We start from the raw sequence: 18,326 nt of genomic DNA, 5'->3' as shown, positions 1-18,326 counted from the left end.
GCACATTCGGCTGAGGCCAGGTCCTGGCTCCAATATTTTTTTATTTTTTTTCACCCCCTGAATATATAGGGATTGTATAAAACCCTACACCTGGCATGCAGTACGCGGTAGCGTGGAGTGTTGTAGGCCCTCCTCAAATTTTTATTTTTTTTTTCCCCTTGTGTCCTTATGTGAACTTGGCTCGCGTGTGATAGTTTTTGTTTAGCACTCCATAGCTATATATATTTATCTATATCATTTTTTTTTTATTTTTCTTTATGGAAAGAGGCTGCAAATTACTAAATGACTTCAGGGGTCATTGATGCTTTGAGTTCGGCCCATTGAGCCCCCGTGGATTGATATATCCATATTACCGGCAGTGCATTAATTGTCGGTAAAGTGCTTATGAATGGCCTGATAAATCCGACTGTCAGCGCGCGGTCATCGATCTCTGGGAAAATTGCACCTTCCTTCCCATCTGCTTGGACCACAGCTGAACCAAGGATCGTAGATCAGCCTTTGCTGAGAACATTGACATCAGCAGGTTTTTTGTTTTTTTTCCTTCGGCTGATTTATAGGAGAGATTTTTAACCCCTCGCTAATTATTTCTCCATATTTTAGACTTTCATTGAAAGACCTGTCCAATATCCGCTTCTTTTAAATTTCCCCTTTTACTCTTCTTGTAAATTTGGTATATTTCCAGGAGGAATAACAGGAGCGCAGCAATAAAAGGGCTTCCAGGAAAAGATGCATATGGCGTGGCAACGGGAGACTTGTAGTCTTGGTATCGGAGTCTTGTTTTGCTGCGGCCCCTGAAGGTTCCTCATAGAGAATGTGACATTAAAGTGATATACAGAGGACGCCCGAGGGGGCCGCCGCGGACGCCATTGTCTCTGCTTCACCATTCTACAAGCACAACGCTGGAGCTGGCCGGGTTTGTTGTGAAATATTTATCATTGCTGCCCTTTAACACACAAAACAAGAAAAAAATAATTTGAGTGTCAACTTCATGGTCCTAGTTTTTTTTTTTTTTGTTTTTGTTTTTTTTCTTATGTAATCATATATGATTAGATTACTACTTCCAATCCCTTTTTAAAGGGTTACTTTCATTTTCCCAGATAGAGCTTGTAAAAACAAGCACTTTTTCAATTTAATGCTTGTTAAAATTCTCATTCGTTTTCGAGATATCAACACTTTTTTTTTTTTCCTTTTGTTTATAACTTGTTGCCTAGGAGACCGACCACCCTTAACTTAAATGTTTGACTACCGCTGGTAAACGATTTGTTATCGATCTTGTGAGCATTCAAGAAGTCTTCATTTGTCAAAAAGACTTTATTTTTGGAACTCGTTAGGAGGGTTTAAAGGGGCCTCTACCATGCGACTTCTCGTTAGGATGTGCTTTTCTGCCACTTGATTACACCTGGCGCAATGTAGGCCCGGCTTGGGTTGTGATCGACTGGTGCTGCTCTTGAGACAGTCACTTAAAGTGGAAAGTGATCAAAGGCGAAGCTTTAAAGAGCAATTTAAGTCAACGTGTCGTGTGCCCATCCCCCGCCACTTTTTTTTTTTTTGCCTTCACCTTTAAGACACCCACATTTTTCCCATTCCCTGTGGGCGTCGTTTACTGTACTGCGCAACCACAAGGTTCACGCGATACGCTGCCATATGGCCGCTCATAAATTATTAGCAGAGGTCGGTGCCATTTGCTTTTCAAGAGCCGCCGCCATGTATCATAACCGTGTAACGCAACCCCGTGAAACTTTAATGCGCGCCTCATGCCTGTATATCGTTAGCCGCTCATAAATTAGGGAGACCTGTCCTCCTATAGGTGACGCGCTTTCTCAATTTGTTAAGGATGTAACTGAAGCGCGAGACACACTGGGGCTCGTCTTTCATGCCTCAAAATACGGCGTTTTATCAACATATTCTTCAAAAAAAAATAATAAATTACGATTCTTCACCATATTATCCCCTGACAAAGTGATAGCGTTTCGCAGGTTTTGTTCCCCCCCCCCCCCCCAATATGGCGGTGATCTATCCTTCAATGCACCTAATCCTTTGGCGGTTTATTGCTTTCTTATCCGGATTGCCTCACAGTTGGTCTAATCACGCCAATTTTGAGAATATGGCACCAGATGAGGACGCGTGTAGCTATCATATGATCTGGCTGATAACAGTGAGCAATAGTTTGCATTAAGCCGATGAACTGGCCTTATTAAAACGGGTCAGCTTCGCCCTGGCTGATAACAGAGAATAATACTTTGCATTAGGCCGATGAATAGGCCGTATTAAATTGGGTCAGCGTCGCTCTGGCTGATAACAGGGAACAATAGTTTCCATTAAGCCAATGAGCAGCTCCTATTGAAGCTGGTCAACCTTGCACTTTTTACCACGACTGCCCGGTGGTATGGATGGGTACTTTGTTGGGGACTGACACATCGCGTTTTCACATAGAGTTGACCTGGGAGACTTTAAAAGATCATAAAGGTGATTAAATATGGCTGACGAGTGCAGGATGTGTCGGTTACATCAGTAACCACTTCGGGGGTGAATAATGGCCTGTTCGGATCACCTCACGGCACTATTCTGGGGCCTATTGTGAAAATTCGGCCTGTGCTAACAACCATTATACTAACTAGGCCGTGTTGCCTATGGCAACCAACCAGAGCTCAGATTCCATTTCTTCAACTGCTCTGGGAAAATGAAAGCTGCTCTGCGATTGGTTGCTAGGAGCCCTGACATTCATATATAAACAGAGCCATTTATTTTATTTTTTACAGTTTATACGTAGATCATAGTGCGACTACAGGAGACCACCGGCCATTGCTCAGTATAATGCGGCCTGCCTGACCAAAGAAATTGTCAAATGTGATGATGGCGATTGTGGTCAAGGCGTTTTCATAATCGGTCAGCCATGATGGTGACCGCACCCAAGGGGGGTCTCCACTATTCTCATGAGGCTTATCCACAAACAGGCAATGGCCGTGCTTTCTGCAAGTCTCCTGAGTCGGACATGTATGAGGACCCCCGGTCCGATCACACATTGTGGGCCGTATACAGTCCGTGACGTACGCCAGCACCTGGCCTTATATACCGTAATCATTACATAACTTAAAGGCTGCCATATAGTCCAGACTAGATCAATTCCTCAGCAGGACAATTCTGTTTTCTACTTATGATTAGTCTGATAACAGGGAACAATAGCTTATCCAAATAAACCCTTAAGATGCCGTAGGGTTTATATATATATATATATATATATATATATATATATATATATATATATATATATATATATATATATATATATATATATATATATATATATATATATATATATATAATTCTTTTTTTTTTTTAATTTATATTATATAATTTTTTTTTTTTTGTCTTTTATCTTGCGTTTATTTTCACCTCTCCAAACACTACACAAATAGGGTGTGGACCGCAATGGCACCTTCTAAGAAGATAAGCATCAAAGTCTTTTTGACCATATGGGAAAGTGCCAGAGATAACGCTTTACTTTTTCTTTTTACTTTTTTTTTCTTTGAGTGGGGGTTATCTACTGTCCATGTCTAATAAGACCTTTGTCTGTATATATACTGTACTTTTTTTTTTTTTGTTAATTTAAACGAAGTTCCCCCTCCGATTGCCTCTTTTTCCACTGATTCCGGAACTGTTTTTTGTCTTTTGTTTCCCCTCCATTCCAATTATGCTGTTGGTTATGACAAACTAATTTGGCCACGTGGGGTTTTTCAACAAAGTTGGCAGCAAAAGTAAGCTCCGCCTGTTTATTTATTTTTTTTCATTTTTGGCAGATACGTTAAAAAATAAAAAGCCCTCAGCGTTGGGTCCATTTCCTTATGTACCTCCTCCAATTTCCGCCGCTCTACTGATTCCGGAACCGTTTTTCTTTTTCTTCTGCGACCTTCCGTTAAAAAGTTATGCCCCTCTGAAATAATAGTGCAAATTTTCCGTTCCGCCAACTGGGCGTACACCGTAGAACTTCAGTGTAGGAGTGGCCGTTTTTTGATTGGCCAGCATCAGAGGAAAAATGGCAAACGCCCACAGAGAAGTCCTCTGGTACACGCCCATGTAGTTGAAAGTGAAAATTTTCACAATTAATGCTCAGGGGCATAACTTTGGAGCAGAAGGGCATAGAAGAAAAAGAAAAACTGTTCCGGAATCAGTGGAGAGGCAGCTATCGGGAGGGATTCAGTTTAAATTTGAAAAAATAAATCGAATAAATCTCCTTTAAATGGTGTTTAATAAGTCCGTGATCACATTAGGAATACACAGACCTACAAACATGGAATATCAACCCTCTGTATTTTGTATTTATGTACGATTTTGCCAACATCCCAAGGACCTTTTTATCCCTCACAGGAGAACACTGATTGCAGCCAGAATTTTTAAAGGGGTGTTTCTTGCTTTCCAGCATGTTGCAAAAGGCTCAATCCTGAGCGATCATCATCAGATCATGTTCTGGTATTGCTCTGAACATGCATTTTACTGCAGTGATCTACTAATTGCTCTGCCTCCTGCAGTCTGCACAGCCGGGAGCCGTCACTGATACAATTTTCTGTCTGCAGTTGTTTGTGGGTTGTTTTTTTTTTTTTGTGCATTTTGAAGGGAATTGCCCTAATTACGTTGTGCAGCCTGTTTCCTGTAATTAAGATCAAAGCCGCGTTTCTCTCCTTTACATCCCTCTATGGTAGGAGATCACTGAGGCAGCAGATTCCCTTTGGCTGCATCTTCACAATTTTGTAGCTTTCTTTTTAATAGGGGAATAAATGCCTTATAAAGTCATTTTATGCTGCATTACGATTTGTTATTATTATTGTTATTATTATTGTTTTTATTTGTATTTTTATTATTATAAATTTCACTATAAAAATGTATAATAATAATAATAATAATAATAATAATTTATTATATTTTTTAATTATTTTTTTAGTCTTCAAATTCTACTTTTGGAGAAGTAGAATTATTATTATTATTATTATTATTATTATTATATTTTTTATTCAAATTCTGCTGTTTGAGGGTAAAATAGCAATTTATTGCTGACTTAATTCGTTATGGTCAAAACGTATCTTTGCTACTTGCCCACACCCCTTTACCCCATATGATAGCAATTTATAGGACTGTTCATCCTGAGAATTCTGTTTCATGAATAGAATGCCAGAAGAACAGTGAAGGCTGACACATGGAGGTTATTGGGCAGGATATGCACCTGAAGGGACATTTACAGTCCATAGTACTCATAGGGCAAGCTGTGGAAATGTTTTATGCAGCTTCGGGTGTGACTAGAGGAGGATTGCAACTCTGAATTGGTGTAAAAAGTTTTAGACTGTGACATGAGATGTTAAAGAACCACCGCGGGCAGGAGTTCAAGAAAAAGATCCCTTTTTTTTCCCTTTTGAGTCTTCTGACTCCTGGCATCTGCTTCTCACTCCAGATTAGTTGTGACTTTTTCATCCGAGTGTTGGCAGGTCTGTCGCCAAACAATTTTATGCAGCACTCTGGTAACAGCTGCTGCTGCACGTTATGTGCTGCAAGAAGGAGCGAGAGGGCCGTCCACCTAGCTATGTTTTTTCTATGTTTTTACTTATACAAATGAATGTCATGACTAGATTATTCCAAAAGTGATCTATATCACCATCAATTTGTAGGCACTGCCCCTGCAGATCACTATTCTGTAGACCGAAGCTTCTTCTCTTGGTTTCCCACAGCGCCTTCCACATTCCTGTATTAGAAAGTTGCCTGAAAGTGGAATTCCCTTTAAAGAGGACCTGCCCATGTCAAAATATAGCTATTATTTTGGTCTTATTTTATTCCCGCTGCTCCCCTGAGTATTCCACTTTTTTCTTTTTTCAAATCCGCCATACGGTTCAAGAGATATAAGCCTTTTTATTTAGGGCCAATTTTTATGCTCTTTGCCAAGAAGGCGTAGCTCACGCGATTCCTCGGGGGCGTATCTTCTGGATTCAGAACTAAAATAAAAAAGGCCAATATCTCTGGAACCGTATGGCGGATTTTAAAAATGAAAAAAGCAAAATATTCAGCCGAGCAGCAGGAATTGAACATTGCCAAAATCTGAAACACTTTTGACCTGGTTTCAGGTCTTTTTTTAAAGGGAAATCTCTTAAAGGGATTCTCTACAGTGAAACTCCCAACATATTTCAGATCTAGAAATGCTACAGGAAACTTGCCATTTAGTTTGGACTGCATGCAGCCGTGTTTCCATGTTGCCTATTGTTAAAGGGGAAGTTTACATTTGGTTATCCTTGGTAATTGTGCTGGAGGGTAACACATCCATTTTGAAAAAAGGGGGACGTGGACTTTCATAAGGGTTTGATCCAATGTTGTTAAAGGCGTTGTCTGGTGAAAACAATCACCTGTTGCTGATCGGCAGAAAGAGAAGTTTTTATTTCCCAACGGGACACTTTTATACCTATTTGTTCTATATGAGGCTGCTGGGAAAAAAAAATGCTGAGTGCTTCACTTGACTGCCTCATAAAGAATAAATGGGGCGTCAGTCGAACCTTGCGCAGGAATAAAAGTGCCCCCTTCTCCCGATTTGGTGCGGGAGCTCCAACAAGCAACAATTGCTCACCTATCCCCTTTAAAATTTCTATTGTATATCTTGATGAAAACTGTAAACTACACTTCTAGAAATTTTGTCTACCCAATGCCACCACTAGGGGGGGCTTATCTATAGACAGCCGTATACAGATCACGCCCTAGTGGAGGCAAATAGCATGTCAATATAAGGGTAAACCTAGCGATGATGCTTCGTCAATGTGTTATTTACAATTTATGCTTTACTAAAACTTTCCTTATTTTCTTCTTTCTCTCCTACAGCTGTGTAAAAGTTGAAGAGCATCAGGCGGCAGATATCGACCTCTATCACTGTCCGAACTGTGAAGTGCTTCACGGGCCCTCCCAGTGTAAGTAGACGCAGCTATTTGGCCTCTCGGGGGCCCCCGGTCTGCAATGACACATGTAGCTTTCTATGAGACATTTCCTGGAGAGTACAGGAGCAGGCTGCCGCAGGCGCGTCCATGATTTCAGGCTGTAGACCACGCGTGTCTGAGTCAGCCTCCTTCGCTCAGTCTTGTAGGTGCAGGTCGGCCTCCTATAAACCCTTAGCTGATAATTTTTTTTTTTTTTTTTTCAATAGGGATGAACAAAAGTCCTTGATTTGTGGTTGCGGAAGTCTAGATAATCTCCTTATTGCTCTGGGCCTGCCTGCATGATTATTTGACTTAGTTTTCTCCTTCCTTAGAAAAAGTTGGGCTTTTGCAGCTTCCACCTGGTACTGAGTAGCAGATCAATCTACATATGTAGCAGTATAGTTAGACAGATATCTTAGTACAAAATTTGGCAGATTTGTTCTTCTGGTGCTGGAAAAAGTTGGGCTTTTGCAGCTTCCACCTGGTACTGAGTAGCAGATCAGTCTATACATGTAACAGATATTTTAGTACAAAACACAACAGATTTGCCCATCAGGACCTGGAAGAAGTTGGACTGTTGCAGCATCTACCTGGTACTGAGCAGCAGGTCTGTATGATTAGGGGTATGTTTCTATAGAAAACTGGTAAAGGCTCGATAAAAGATGGGCTGTCATAGCTTCCACCTGGTACGACGTAGCAGATCTGTCTACATATGTATCTGTATGATTCGGGTGACATTCCTATAGAAAACTGGTCAACGTGGCCTTTAAAGGACTGAGTAAAAGGTGAGCTGATGCAGCTTCCACCTGACATTGAGTAGCAGATCTGTCTACACCAGCAGCAGTTAGATTAGGAGGCCAATAGTAGAAAAATGGGAGGATTTGTCATTTAGGAGTATGGAGATACTGGGCTGTTGCAGCTCCCACTTGGTATTGAGTAGCAGATCTGTCTAACATTTGCAGCTGTATGATTAGGGGGTATGTTTGTATGGAAAACGGCTAAGGGGGTCGGAAAAAGCTGTGCTCTTCTAGCTTCCACTTGGTATTGAGTAGCGGATCGGTCCTCCTATGTAGCTGAGGGGGCATTTCTATATGAAGAGGTTCAGAGGAGGCCTGGAAAGGTTGAGCTGTTGCAGCTTCCTCCTGGTATTGAGTAGCAGATCTGTCTACATGCCTAACAGTACGACTTAGGTCGGCATTTCACTAAGTACCGTAACTGGTCAGACTTGTTCTTTAAGCATCTGAACCTACTGGATTGTTTCAACTTCTTGCAGATCTGTCCGCATATGTAGCAGAATAGTTAGGGGGGTCATATTGATAGAAAATAGAGTGGTTTTGTCCTTCAGGAATATGGAAATACTGGGCTGTTGCTGCTTCCACCTGGCATTGAGTAGCTGTTTTTTCTTCTTACAATTCGGTTGACAACATATTTTCCCTTCTGGACAGCTCGTTTGCACTTTAATATATTTTTTATATTTTTGCTATTTTTTTATTATTTTTATTATTAATATGCAATCCTAATGTCATACAATGGCCGGCAGCTTATTATAATCTATTATTACCATGCGGGTAGTGTGTATATTCGGCTTCTTTTCTTACGATGTGTCGGCTGCTTGTTTTCTCCTTGCGTGATGACAGTAATTATTTTGAGCTGTCGGCGGAGTCGTCGTTGTGTGTTTGCCTTGTGGCAGATAAAGGCAAGTGAGGACAATGCGGGCGCTCGGCTCGCAGGCATCTCTGGTATTTACCGTCTCACCCGCGTGCTCTGTCGTGGGCGCGATCCCTGCTATAAGCCGTCTTCCGTGGTAAATGGATTCTAAGACTGGTGCTCACTGATAAAAAAATATCCTCCGGGAAAAAAAAAAATTCTATTGAAATCACACCGTAATCCAAGATGGTAATGGCCCGGGTCATCTAATGTGTGTATCGGCGGCAGAGCCAGACAGTCTGCTTTCCATCATCAGAATTTTTTTTTTTTAAAGTAAAATTGATTATCGCGGGAGGTTAAGCTCTCTGCTCCGAGCCCGGGATTCGCTGTAATGGAGAGATAACTGGATCATTGATTCGGTGACATGTCGGCTGCGGCTCTTCTTAATGACCTCCAGTAATGTGCCCTGAGTGCAGCGAGCCTCGCGTCCTGTCTGGAATTATCATGTTAGGAAATCGGTCCGTGAGAAAAAGACGTTTCCAAGATGGACTGAGGGGAAATAAGTGATCTGCCGCATTACGATTCAGAGAATTTGGCTTTGCTCAAAAACTCCCGACCATTCGGGAACTTCTGTCCTCCTGCTCCCTTGGTGGCAAAATAGTGACGAGGCGGAGTTGAATGGAAGCTCGTAACTTAGCGGGCGCTCGTCCCTCTCTTGGGCCCAGGGGGCCGGCGCTCGACCTTCTCTTGGGCCCAGGGGGCCATCGCTCGAGCTTCTCTTGGGCCCAGGGGGCCGTCGCTCGAGCTTCTCTTGGGCCCAGGGGGCCGTCGCTGAACCTTCTCTTGGGCCCAGGGGGCCGGCGCTGAACCTTCTCTTGGGCCCAGGGGGCCGGCGCTGAACCTTCTCTTGGGCCCAGGGGGCCGGCGCTGAACCTTCTCTTGGGCCCAGGGGGCCGGCGCTGAACCTTCTCTTGGGCCCAGGGGGCCGTCGCTCAACCTTCTCTTGGGCCCAGGGGGCCGTCGCTCAACCTTCTCTTGGGCCCAGTGGGCCGTCGCTCAACCTTCTTTTGGGCCCAGGGGGTGGTCAGCCCTCAACCTTCTTTTGGGCCCAGGGGGTCGGCGCTCAACCTTCTCTTGGGCCCCAGGGTGGGCGATCGTCCCTCTCTTGGACCCCAGGAGTAGGCGGGATTGGGGAGGTGGTCTCGTGCTTTTGGGATGTCCAGAGGTGGCCGAGTACAGCCATTTTGCTATGTCCAGCAGTCCCATGAGCAATGAAGTGGCCATGCTCATGGTCAGCCATCGCCGAACTAATAATGATCGCCTAGTCAGTGGATAAGGGGATACTTTTTTTTTTTTTTTTTTTTTTTCTGGAGCCTGGAATACCCCTTTAAAATAATTAAAAAAATGCTGAAAAAATGTACAAAAATCCTCTGAGTCAGCACTAGGCAGAGATGCGGTGTAGGTGCCTGTCTCTGCCTGTCGTACAGGAACATTCCTGTAATTTGCCTGCAGTGTTGACTGTCCCAGATACAAGATTGTCAGGTAACAGCAGGCATTTTTCTTCATTTAAAGAAAATTACCTTTGAAAAAAACAAATGTTGCCATTTTTTTTTTCTTCACGATCCCTCTAAAAAAAAAAAAACAAAACCAAAAAGTACAAAAAATTGGTGATCTTGCAATTTTCATATTAGCCACATGGATTTTTAGACTCCAACTTCCTGTCCTTTCAGGTAGTTTTCAGCAGGCACATGATCAGCAGAGGCAGGATCACAATGAAAGTTCACAGTGTGTGTGTGTGTGTGTGTGTGTATATAATAAACTGCATTCATTTGATGAATCTTAGACCTAATGTGACTGGTGTACTTACTATGAAAAATCCACGTTAGAATGGTTGTGTAATCCTTTATGAAAATGTGTGCTCGATTTCTGCCAACCTAGCCTGATGGACAGCTCCTGAGTGTCCCTCCTCCCCTGCTACTGAAATCTCACACTGCTCAGTCTGGGTGGGCAGGGACGGAATACAGCTCTGGAGTGATTTCAATCAATAGCCAGGTTCATAAAATTGTCATCATAACGTCAGGATTATGCAGCCATTGTTCCATAGATTTTCTAAGTAAGTACAACTGCCTCATGAGGTCTAATTTTCTATTTGATAAGCGCATTTGCAGATGCATTTATATAACTTATCCTGCATTGATCCTGAGTTACATTCTGTATTATACCCCAGAGCTGCACTCACTATTCTGCTGGTGCAGTCACTGTGTACATACATTACATTACTGATCCTGAGTTACATCCTGTATTATACCCCAGAGCTGCACTCACTATTCTGCTGGTGCAGTCACTGTGTACATACATACATTACTGATCCTGAGTTACATCCTGTATTATACTCCAGAGCTGCACTCACTATTCTGCTGGTGCAGTCACTATGTACATAAATTACATTACTTAATCTATATCTTAGTCCAGAGCAGCATTCGCGATTCTGCAAATCTAAAAAAGTAGTGGTATTCATTTGCTGGACTGCAGTCTCTGCGTCTTGCAGTCTACGCTTTGTCCATCTGTGTGATTTATCAGCCCCAGTACACTATGGTCGCCTGCGTCACCTGTTTGACCTTATTGACTTTTAACAAGTCCCACAAAGGTGTTTGTTGCTTGGACAGAAAAAAATAGCTGTGAAAAAAAAAAAAAAAATTCTGCAGAAGTGGAACCTGCCAGATCCTCCAGTGTGCTTGAACGAGCTTCTAACAACCGGCAGAATTCTGATTGCTGCTCTGGGATGCTGTACAGGCCGAGTCTCAGTATGTGATCAGTGTAGATACATAATTCCACAACTCTATATAAACATTGATCTAAAATGTGTTTTGTTTTTCTGTTTTTTTTTCTTTCCCTTTTTGTCACATCTGTGCTCCAACCGGTCCGTGCCGGGGCGTCTGAGATGTGTAGACAGCTGCTTCCGCTATATCGCTGCAGTCCTATGTAAACAGGTCACATATCTGCGCTCCGGAGGTATTCGCGTAGCCTTGGATTATCTGTAGAGCGAGGCTCGGTTCTAGGAAAAGGAGTGTTTTTATGTGTTTTTGTGTTTTGTATTTCTTTTTCCTCTTCTGTGCTGTGAATTGAGGCTGAAAAAAAAAAAAAATATAATAATAATAATAATAATAATAATATTATATATATATATTTTTTTTTCCATAAATCATTCACCTTTCGACTTTCACCTGCTCTGAATGTTGATGGGAGCGTTTCACCTTGTACATTGTCCCCTTCTCTGTCCTTGCAGTAAGTGGATTGTTATTGCGGAGAGCGTGAATTTCATTAAATGCCGTGACCTCCAAACACCCGGCAGTCAGACCCTGGGCTTTTTAGCACACAATGCCAGCCATATTTTTTTCTTTCAAAGTACAATTTTTTAGACTTGCCGACTTTATTTCTATAGATTTACTTTTGAGGTTTTTGTTTGTACTTTTTTTTTTTTTTTTATAGTGTGGGGGGTTCTTTCATTGATAGCAGGAATGTCAAACTCAAATGCACACAGTGCCAAAATTAAAGGCTTAGACAGTCACGGGTTAATCTTGATATTTATATAGAAATGTCTAGAATTGGAGTTTTTCCTTTTATAATTAAATTTAACGATGAACCTTTTCATATGGAAACAAACTTAAAGGGGTTGTCCCACGAATAACCCTCCACATGGATACTGTACCACCCCCCCTCAATCACCCTGACAAAGTATGCCGACCACAGTATGATTCCTCAACTGTAATCCCACATAGTGCTCCATCCTGTATAATGGCGCAACATAGTGCTCCATACAGTGTAATGAGCCCCATATAATGCTCCATACAGTGTAATGGCCCCACGTACTGCACCATACAGTATGAGACCCATATAATGCTCCATACAGTATAATGGCCTCTGCATAGTGCTCCATACAGTACAATGTCCCCACATAGTGCTTCATACCACAGTATAATGTCCCCACATAGTGCGCCATACAGTATAATTGACCCAACAGTGTGCCATTCAGTATAATGGACCCGACACAGTGCCCCATACAGTATAATGGACCCGACACAGTGCCCCATACAGTATAATGGACCTGACACAGTGCCCCATACAGTATAATGGACCCGACACAGTGCCCCATACAGTATAATGGACCTGACACAGTGCCCCATACAGTATAATAGACTCGACACAGTGCCCCATACAGTATAATGGACCCGACAGTGCCCCATACAGTATAATGGACCTGACAGTGCCCCATACAGTATAATAGACTCGACACAGCGCCCCATGCAGTATAATGGACCCGACAGTGCACCATACAGTATAATGGACCCCACACAGCGCCCCATACAGTATAATGGACCCCACACAGCGCCCCATACTGTATAATGGACCCCACACAGTGCCCCATACAGTGTGACAGTATGAGTTATTTAAAAAAAATAAATACTCCCCTTTCCTCGTTCCCCCGCTGCTCCAGTTTCTCCAGTCATGTTCTGATTCTCTGCACTGCTTGGCATAGTGGGCGCATTGTAATGACATAATTGTGCCCGCTGCACGGAGACATGACACATGGAGGGAGTGGGTCAAATATACTCACCCTGCGGGCCACAGTTGGCCTGTTGTCGCAGCTTTATTTTCTTTCTCAGAAACCAGTTGATCATTTCCTTGTCTGTGTGTTTGGGATCATTGTCTTGCTTAAATGTCCTCCTCGTTTTGTCTTCATCATCCTGGTAGATGGCAGCAAATTTTTATCAAAAATGACTTAGTACATTCTTCCTTCAATCACATGAAGTTTGCTAGTGTCATATGCTGAAAATCCGCCCCACACCTAGATGTTCCCACCTCCAGACTTCACTGTAGGTATGGTGTTTTTATGATGATATACAGTGCCTTTTGGCCTCCAAACATGGTGAGTATTATGGCATCCAAAGAGTTCAATTTTGTCTCTCCTGACCAGACCTATATTCTTCCAGTATTTCACAGGCTTATCTAAATGTTGTTGAGCAAACTGTAAACACTCTTTAGCATGCTTTTTGTTCGGCAATGGAGTCTTGCATGGTGAGCGTGCATACAGGCTGTGGAGGGCGAGTGCATTACTGATTGTTTTCTTTGAAACAATTGTACTTGCTGCTGATTCAAGGTTTTTATGTAGCTCGCCACAGGTGGTCCTTGGCTTTTGGACAACTCTTCTGATAATTGTTTTCACTCCTCTGTCTCAAATCTTGGGAGATCACCTGGTTGTGGTCTGTTTCTGGTGACATGTTATTTCCCCCAACGGATTATGGTCCCAACAATGCTCACTGCAACGTCCAGTAGTTTAGAAATTCTTCTGTAACCAATGCCATCATTATGTTTTTTTCAACAATAAGGTTGTGAAGGTCTTGAGACATCTCACTGGTTTTCCCCTATCATGAGAGATTTTTTTTTTGTATGTCACCTTGGTAATGAGACTCCTTTTTATAGGCCACCAGCTGATATTATTTATCACTAAGAGTCAGGATTGGCTTTCTGGTGTCTGGACTTTCCATGGGTTTTTGCACCTCTCTTTATTCATGTGCTCAAAACCTTTTTCCCCTTTGTCATTTCTTATTAGTACACACCATTTTATGGACATGAGTGGATGATTTCTTTGCTTGTGTGGATTGGATGGGTTGTTCCCGACATCTAGTGAGACTTTCAGGTCAATAGCACCTTTAGGAATATATTTACTTGGAACATTTGTGACTTGTTCAATACTTATTTCACTCTGTGTATACGGTATATATTTTTATTTTATTGTATTACTTTTTTGTTATTTAATAATTTATTTTTTTTTGTACCCGAAGGGTGTGATAATGATGATCTTGAAACTTGCCCACCTTATCTGGACTCTTTGAGAGTTTAGAAAGAAGGCAGCCAGGCCCCCGGGCACTTGACCTCTAATGTACCTTGACCTGAATTTGCTTCTTCGAATGAACTGTTTTAACTTAAAAATCTCTTGTTCTGGGAGCTGCGGTGCAGAGTGACACGGGATTAAATTACCTTCATTTAACTCCTCGGCGCCAGCGTGTTTAAACGCTCGCTGTAGGCTCGGTGCCAACAAACTGCTAGCAGAAGGGAACATGAAGGTTGGATTTTCTTTGTGTGTTGTTTTTTTTTTTCTTTTAATTGGCAAATTACATGGCAGGGGACTTTGATAGAACTACTGTTTTTTTGCCTTTTTTTTTTTTTTTGTACTATAGAGTGGTATATATAGATTTACTAGGGATGGGTTCTGGTACCTGACCAAAACTTTATTAAAAGTTCAGTTAACTTCACCGGAACCTGAGCCCCATTGAAAATAATGGATTCCCAAACTGATAAAAAAAAAAAAAGAAAAAAAATCTGCGACGGCGCGCTTTCTGTCTCTGCGGCGCACTCAGTCCAGTTTCACCCATCCCTAATATTTATGCCTCTCCAAGGCTGCAGTCATACCTGAAATAAGGCTGTATGCACATGTGAAGGTACGGACCGGTCACGGGTCTCTTAACCATAACTCAACACTCTCATTCTCTCCCAGTTCGGGTCAGGAGACATGTGGTCGGTCCATAGAAGGACATGTGAGTTTTCTTAGCGGTTGGATAGTCTGTTCTTTCACACAGGACCAAATCCTATATAGCAGAATGACTAAATTCTGTCTGCCTGCTGCCACCACCAGGGGGAGCTTATGAGTTTACTGTATACTCATATACTATTGAGTCCAATGTATAATTAGTATACAACTTTTCTCTTTCCAAGTGCAAGAAACACTTTTTCTTCTGTTTACTTCTGTACTTGTGAAGGCTGCAGCCATTCAGTGGTCAAGGATTGGCTGCAGCGGTCAGGTGAAATTGTTGGAGTCTGGCGGGAGACACAGCTAGAAGCAGAGCAGTGGCATCGGTCCAGGAGGGTAGTATACATTATCTTTTTTTTTATATATATAACTTTAGATGCTTCTTTGACAGCCTCTCCACGTCAAGTGGCCATTTTTTTGTTCTTTTTATTTTTTTCCTTTCTCCCCTGAGTATTGTATTTTTTTTTTAATTCACTACAGTCCCTAAGAAATGACTTTTTAATGTAGTGCTAATTATGTGGTCTTTACCGAGGTGAGGGCTTGCTCGCAGGATCCTCAGGGGCGTGTCTTTAGATTGCTATGCATAATTACCCTGTAAGCCACACCCCATGGGTGGACTATAAAAATACAATTTATGAGATCTGGACATTTTTTATGGCAGATTTAAGAAATAAATTGAACCTTTCAAAAAGTAGCTATGAATCCAAAAATTTCTGCCTGCCTGGAATTTGGCAGTTTATTTTTTTCCCGAGACCTATGTTGGAATCCTTTTCTTGAGTAGCAAGGGGGCAATTTATCTTTGGGAAAAGTCTTGGAGAACCTCAATGAGTCAACCAATAATATGAAGTCCTCCAAGTTTTTTCTTATCTAGTAATCTGAGGACTTTTTTTTGTTGTGGAAATATTAGTCTTCAGAGCCATCGAAATGATCACCAACGGCTTGTGTGTGTCACCGGTCGATGTGAGAGGTCGGGGGATCCCAAATATTCAAAAATATATGATCTGGTCTTTGAGGAAAGACCACTCTTCTTAGATGGGCCTCTTTGACCTACTCTGTGATATCTTCCTAGTCTTTGAGTAAAGACCAGGTTCTCCATGGATGGTCCTCTTTGACCTTCTCTGTGGGATTAACTCATATGAGAGTCCAACGTGACCTATGTTTTGGTCGCAAACCTTTTAACGATCCCAAAAATGTTCCCTAGTACCAGAGTTTGAAGGTGATAAATTTAGGTTGTGTCCAAGTCCTGTTGAGGTTTGGTGTGAGAAGACTCTTGACTTGATGGGTCAGTTACCCAAAGCAGATTTCTACCTGGAGTTTCCGTGGCCGGAGGTGTGTCGCCATACACACCTGGTGCCTACCTGTATATGAGCCATGTGAAGATGCCACCCACCCATGGTGCCACCTGACTTCTCTGAAACCTTGTCGATGGAGAACCTCTGGTGTCTAATTTTGAAATCGCGAATGTCCTTGGGACTTAATTTTTTTTTTAATGTTTTAGGCTCAACTTTTTTATTTTACTTTTTGGCACCGTTTTGAAAGCATATTGTTCTTCTTCTTGCTCTGACGACTCCACAGTAATTATCACTTTTGGGGGTTGGCCAAGTGGTAGCTGTTACATGAGCATCTGCGTAATTTCCATAATGATCGTAATCACTTGACACATCCTGTTGAATGATTCTATAACGCTGGTATACCGACCAACACTCGCCATCTTTGTTTATCCACTTGGTTCAAAACCCTTTTGAAGAGCCTTGACTCGTCCTTTGTAAACGAGCTGCAATGAAAGAGGGAAACCCATGAACGGGTGTCTTTGTTTTTAGGCGAGGGGAAAAAAAGCGACCATGTTTTGTCTTCATTCTGAAGCTCTTAGGAGTCTGGGTTTTAACCCTATTGAATTTACGTGGTCATCCTTGGACTGAAGCACGACACGCACCCATTGTAAAAAAGTGAATCATCTCCTCTTCTCATAAGCAGTTTTTCTGTATTTTTTAGCTTATTTTGGTTTTTACCCGGTGTAAATGACGCCGTTCTCCTGTATCCGGCGTTGTCTTTCTTGTCTTCCTACGCCTCGCCGTTCCTGAGATATGGCCTACTCTTCTCTGTATAAAAAAACTATTCTTGTTAGCCAAGTGGGTGTTCTATACATGACCACGCCCACAAGAGTTGATGTACACGACCAGTTGGCTAAAAAGACTAGATTGACAGGAAGAAAGGGTTGTATCTCAGGAACGGAGAGGCGCAAGAACAAAAGAAAAACCACGTCTGATTCAGGAGAACAGAGGCATTTACACCACGTTAAAAAAAATAAAATGGATTTATGGCAATTAACAAGTCTTCATTAAAGGGAATCTGGCAGCTTGTGTATGTAATGGAATTCTTGATCAGTATTTTATAGAACAGGAGAAGATGAGCAGATTGAAAAAAAAAAAAAGTAGGAAAGGATTCAGTAGAGCTTGTATTTTTTTAATTGGAGTTTGTATCCTTTGGAGTCAAGTGGGTGGTCATTTTTAGGAATTGGTGACTAAGCCCACCTACTTGACTCTAAAGCGTAGAAAGAGTAGGGATTTCAATTAGTATTATTAAATCTCTATATATCAATCTACTCATCATCTTCTGCTCTATAACCTGCCGCCTGCAGATCGTACACCATGTTCAACGTATCTGGTTCCCTTAAAGGGATCGGGAGTTCGGGGGGAACTATCGTGGATGAGTGTCAAGGATGAGAATGACTATTTATCCTGATGTTTCACTGTCCATTGAATCTCTTGAAGACTTATCCGTTGTAGTAAAATGTCTCGGCCCCCTTCCATGTTTTACCATTGTGTCCACTAATTGTTATCCTTGTCTTCCTCTAGTGAAGAAGAGGAGGAACTGGCATAGACATGACTACACCGAGGCGGACGATGGCAGCAAGCCAGTGCAAGCAGGAACGAGGACCTTTGTTCAGCAACTTCGAGCCCGGTCCTTCCCAAGGTATGTGAGGTGACGTCAAGTGGTGGTACACATGAAGAACACCACACCCTCGAAAAACACACGGGTGAAGCTTTGGTTCAAGGAACCATTGAAATCAGCTGTTATCGCCAAAAAGAACAATGACCCCCGTAATTAGAGAGCAATCCTTAGTGGGTTCCTTACGTTGGCGTCCATGACCC

General features: G+C 42.2%; 1 protein-coding gene across 1 annotated transcript in view; it reads left to right on the top strand.

Annotated features, from left to right (window-relative positions):
* KDM7A (lysine demethylase 7A) overlaps positions 1–18,326 on the top strand; it is a 43,369-nt gene that overhangs the window by 10,527 nt on the left and 14,516 nt on the right. Inside the window, exons 2-3 of the mRNA XM_077261310.1 lie at positions 6,847–6,932; positions 18,030–18,147. Of these exons, the coding sequence (XP_077117425.1) occupies positions 6,847–6,932; positions 18,030–18,147 (204 nt within the window). The remainder of the gene's footprint in view (positions 1–6,846; positions 6,933–18,029; positions 18,148–18,326) is intronic.

The sequence above is a fragment of the Ranitomeya variabilis genome, chromosome 5 (assembly GCF_051348905.1).
Source record: "Ranitomeya variabilis isolate aRanVar5 chromosome 5, aRanVar5.hap1, whole genome shotgun sequence".
In the NCBI taxonomy this organism is placed as follows: domain Eukaryota; kingdom Metazoa; phylum Chordata; class Amphibia; order Anura; family Dendrobatidae; genus Ranitomeya; species Ranitomeya variabilis.
The sequence above is the reverse complement of the archived record's forward strand: the minus strand, read 5'-3'. Positions and strand labels throughout refer to the sequence as shown.